Source organism: Mirounga leonina, unplaced genomic scaffold (assembly GCF_011800145.1).
Source record: "Mirounga leonina isolate KUSES-001 unplaced genomic scaffold, KU_Mleo_1.0 Mir_153, whole genome shotgun sequence".
In the NCBI taxonomy this organism is placed as follows: Eukaryota; Metazoa; Chordata; class Mammalia; order Carnivora; family Phocidae; genus Mirounga; species Mirounga leonina.
The window spans coordinates 20,061,554-20,066,304 of NW_023270387.1; the positions used below are offsets into that span (position 1 = coordinate 20,061,554).

General features: G+C 56.7%; 1 protein-coding gene across 1 annotated transcript; it reads right to left on the reverse strand.

Moving 5' to 3' along the window:
- Positions 1 to 265: 265 nt before the first annotated feature.
- Positions 266 to 4,064, reverse strand: HEPACAM (hepatic and glial cell adhesion molecule). Its single transcript, XM_035009440.1, has 7 exons — positions 4,016 to 4,064; positions 3,563 to 3,904; positions 2,542 to 2,823; positions 2,163 to 2,262; positions 1,552 to 1,625; positions 1,183 to 1,253; positions 266 to 654 (listed from the first exon to the last, which is right to left on the reverse strand). Exons 1-7 carry the CDS (start codon positions 4,062 to 4,064, stop codon positions 352 to 354), a joined length of 1,221 nt encoding a protein of 406 aa, XP_034865331.1. The 3' UTR covers positions 266 to 351.
- Positions 4,065 to 4,751: the final 687 nt, after the last annotated feature.

Below are 4,751 nucleotides of genomic sequence, written 5' to 3' on the forward strand. Positions count from 1 at the left end.
CAGAAATTTAAGAATCTATACGGTCCTAAGAGGGCACAACCCACACCCACTGAGAACACAGCCGGTGAACCAGGAGCAAATGCCACCCGCTTTCACCCCCTGAGCCACTCCTGGCTGCCCCACTGCGTCCCCCACCCGCGCATGCTCACGCTGGCCCCCGCGCGAGACCCCCGCGAGACCCCCGCGAGACCCCCGCGAGACCCCCGCGAGACCCCCGCGAGACCCACGCGCCGCCGCGGGGACCTGCCCTGGTCCCTGGCGGCGGCGGCGGCGGCGGCCGCGCTCCCCCGCCTTCTCCGGGCCCCGGCCGCTTTGCTGGGCGCCCCCCACCCCCGGGGGTGCCGAGGCGGCTCAGGCGCTGATCTCCACCGGGCTGGCCTCGTCTTGCTCGCGGATCAGGTGCACGCCCGCAGTCCGCAGTGTGCGCGAGGCGCTGCGCGAGCGGCCGGGCGAGCTCGGGGCCCGGGGCGGCGACGTGTGCGTCCGGCCGGCGGCGGGGGAGCGCGCCGGGGAGCGCGGGTAGCGGCGCGCCGAGCGGATGGGCAGCCCCGGGGAGCGGCCGGGTACGCCCGGCGACACGGAGTAGCCCGGCGGGCCGGGCTCAGTCGCGCTCCGAGGCTCCGGGGCGGGGTTCTCCTCGGGCTCCGGGGAGTCCTGCAAGGACACGCGCCGCGGGGGTGAGCGCCCAGTGCGGGCGCGGGGCATACCGAGCTGAAGGAGCAGGCTTCCCTCCACCCTCCCACCTGGTGCAAGGCGGCAGACAGAGGTCTGGTTTTTCTGGCCGCACAGACCCTTAGCACGGTGTCTGGCCCGTAACAGGTGCTCGGTAAAGGCAGCAGTGCCTTAACTTGAGTGCTCTGTCCCCTTATTCTCCTCTTCCCACTTGTCTTGGACAGCCTGGGACAGACTTAGTTGTAGAACAGTGGGGAAATCACCAGAGTTGGTATCCAGAGACCCAGGTTTGAAGCCTAGATCTGCCACTTAATGTGTATTTACTTGTTTGATACTGGGCAAGTCATTTCACCTCTGTCAACCTTATTTTTCTAAGCCCGAAAGTGCGGGTGACACAAATATTTCTCAGGGTTCGTCTGAATGCTATAAAGAGATGGTATGGCTATGGAGCACCAGAACGTGGTAGGGCTCGCTGTGTATTTGTGGGGACACCAGCACAAGTATGCTCACCTTGTCTTTCAGGATATACAGTGCCATGGGGTTCTTCCGCTCCTGCTCACTGCCTCGTGGGAGGGTATCTGCTGCACAGGGCGAAGAATGGGGGTGGCTGGCCCAGTACGGAGCCCTTTCCACCAGCCAGCACCTACACTCTTTGCTCCCCAAGTGGCCAGTATGGCCCCGCCACAACCTCCACCAAAGGATCCAGAATACCTGGGGTCCTACCTTGGCCGCACCTCTCCCTGCTCTGCAGTCTTCGTGCACTTGGTGGAGGAAGGGGCCCTGCAGAGCTGGCTTCCTTGTGGCCCAGTTCTGCCTTTTCCCAGCAGCCCACTGATCTGAGTGACGATGGGATGAGTGAGTGGGTGGCTGGGAGCTCACCTTCTGGTTTCAGATGGTCATCATTCTGGTCCATATATTCCAGGGAGCTTTGCTTCTCCAGCTTCCTCTTCTTCCTGCAAATCAACCCAGCATCCTCTGAACAGAGTTGTTTCGTGTGAGCAGGAGACGGCCTGGGGGCAGTGTCACAAGTGCAATCTCGTGGCAGTAAAAGAGGCCTTGTAACAGGATGGGCTGGGCGCAGTGGGAGTGGCAATAGTCCGTGAGCTTTGGAATGAGTCGCATCTAGGTTTGTGTCCTGAGTCTGTGGCTGACATCACGGGCAAGTCACTGAACCCATCTGAGTCTGTGTTATTATCTGTAAACTGTGGATAATCACACTTAAAAGGCAGTTCATTAACCACAACCACCATGGCGGCCCACAAAAGGTGCCCTAAGCGAAACCATTGTTTCAGCGCTGGGGCTTTTGGGTGTTGTGAGCACAGAATATAGGTCCATACGCAACACATGCAAGGCTAAAATGGATCTCCCGGGAAGAGCTGCAGGGCCCTGGGGCGGGGGGGGGATAGGCCTTTAAGAGACTAAGACTAGAGCTTGGGGTGGGGATGGATTGAAGGATTAGGGTGCTCAGGGTGTGGAACTTGAAGAGTTACCCAGACTTTTTGGAGGGTTTCCAGCAGGCACAGACTGTCACCAAGGTCACAAGGAGGAAGATGCCTCCTGTGGACAAGATGATGTAGAGGGAGCTTCTTCCTGGGGAGAGAGGCAGAGAGGTGGGAGAGACTTCAGAGGGGCAACGAGTCTGATGAGGAGAGCTCCTGCAGCAGAAGGAAAATAAAAGGAGCCCTGTGCAGCATGGCTGGTCCATGGTGGAGCTTGCTGAGCCCACTTCCCACCTGTTGCTGGCTTCCATGGAGAGCTGGCCCATCCCTGCCTCTCATCCCTGCACTCTGTCTGGGATGTCCTTAGTCCCTCACAGCGCCCTCCTCTCGGGATTTGGAGTCCTGAGGGTGAGCAGACAGGGAGACTCACTGTATACGGTGATCTTGATGGGCAGGCTGCGGCCCTGGCTGATGGGGTTCTCCACCACACAGCTGTACAGGTCATCGTCCTCCATGAGCACACGGGTGATGGTGAGCACCTTGTGGTCAGGGGACAGGAGCATTCTCGAGTCATTGAGGAGGGGTTTGCCATCCTTCAGCCAGGTGTAGCTGGGCTTGGTGCCATTCTCGTGCGAGCAGTTCAGGGTGAAGGCTTCGCTGAGCTCCAGCACCGTGGTGGAAGCCACTAATACCTGTGGCCTGGAAATGGGCACTGAGTCCCGGGGGGGGGGGTGCTGTGAGCCAGGGGCCAAACAGCGTCTCCCCTCCCCTTCGTAACTCCCTGCCTTGCAACATGTCGCAACTCGATTTGTGGTCTGAGAGGCCCTTCGGGGATCATCAGTCCGATCTTTCCCCATCATCCACTCATTCATTCATTCATTCATTCATTCATTCATTCATTCATTCATTTCTTTACCAATTATTTGTTGAGCATCTACTAAGTACAGAGGGTACAATGCTGAGTAAGACAGCCATGGTCCCTGCCCTCACGGACCTTCCTTTCCTTCTTCTCAAATGCCTTTTCAGGATGTCTTAAACTGGCCCAGCCTGGAACATATTTCAGTTGGGCTAAACCCAGGTTCCAAATGTCTGGGTTCCAATATTGGCTCTATCTCGTACTAGCTGCATGACCTTGGGAAAGTTAGTCAACCTCTTTGTGCCTCAGTTTCTGCATCTACAAAATGGGGATAATTATATTAACTATGCCTACATTATTATCAGCATTAAATGAGTCAAGATATGCAAAACACTTAGAATAGTTTTTGCCACTTAGTAAGCACTCTATACGCATTTGCGTGTCCTGCCTGCCAACTTCTAATGCCCGACTGTCTCACTCTCAGCTCCCAAGCGGCTTCCGTGTTGGTGTTCCCGGGATCTGGCCAGCGCATTGGGCAGACCCTCCCCTAATCCCAGGTACCGGCCCTGTCTCCTTCCCTGTCAGAGCACCTTACCATCCACAGTGAGGTTGATGGTCTTCTCCCCAGTGAACGTGTCATCCGTGATGGAGATCTCAACCTCATAGGTGCCCTCGTCGGCCAGCTGCAGGTCACTGAGAAGCAGGGAGCCATTTTCGAAGAGGCGGATGCGGTCTCGGTAGTCAGGCCGTAGGGTGCCAATGACCTCTGTGCCGATGGACTGTACCACGGTCACTGGCTTGTCCCGCTTCAGCTGCCACTTCACCACGGGCTTGTCGCTGCTGGTGCTGCTGTACTGCACAGAGAGCAGGGCGGGCTTCCCCACCGTGCCATGGATCAGGCGCACCGGGCTGGTGATGTTCACCCCCTCCAGGGGCTCTGTGGACAGAGGCCCACGGGGAGAGGGCAATGTCAGGCCCTCGGCTCCCTACCCCTCTGCCTCCTTTACGTCCTCAGATGTCTTCATGCCTCACCCTCTGGGCTCTTCACCTCCTGTCAGTCCTTCCTTCTTACACTTTGATGCCATCTCCTCTCCCATGATAGCTCTGGGCCCCTCTGATCCTCCATCACCCCTCACACCCATCGCATTGCCCTCAGTCCTTCTTCTCGCTGGCTCTCTGCCTCTGGCGGTTTTCTCCACCGCCTCCCTTTTGAGGAAGACCTCCAGCTAACCCACGCACTCTATGCTCCATTCACAGAAACATTGATTGAGTACTTCCCACGTGCCAGGTACTGTTCTGCCCTTGGGATATATCAGTGAGCAAAACGGACAAAGATGGACCTCAGGGTGAATTTGTCAGGTTTGCTTCTTGATTGGGGATTGGGAAAGTAAGGAATGGAGAAGCATGGGAAGAGAGATTCATAAAGAAGGGAGTGTGTCACAAGGCAGTGCCAATGAAGGGGAAGTTTAGGGGCCAGAAGACAACTAGACCATTCTTCATTCATACCAAGAGTCTCCTCTCTCCTTGCCCCCGCTGCATTTTTTTTACTTTACCAGGCCTACCTGGGGCCAAAGAGTTCTGCAGCTGAGTAGTTGGTTTTAGAAATACACCCAGTCCAACATGCAACCCCTATAGAAGAGGGATTTGGGATGGGCAGAACAAAGAGTTTGGAATCAGAAGGCCTTGTAAGATTGGGCTCCACCACCTACAGCCTATGTGGACCTAGGCAAGCCATCATTCTAGGCCTTATTCTTCTCATTTAGAAAATCAGGATATGAGCAACA

Excerpts from the sequence above, each read along its gene's own strand:
- HEPACAM (XM_035009440.1), bottom strand. The coding sequence starts at position 4,064 with ATGGGAGAGGAGATGGCATCAAAGTGTAAGAAGGAAGGACTGACAGGA. Across the intron at positions 2,824-3,562 it reads CATCAACCTCACTGTGGATG|TGCCCATTTCCAGGCCACAG; the intron begins GTAAGGTGCTCT and ends CCCGGGACTCAG. Across the intron at positions 2,263-2,541 it reads CATCAAGATCACCGTATACA|GAAGAAGCTCCCTCTACATC; the intron begins GTGAGTCTCCCT and ends CTCTCTCCCCAG.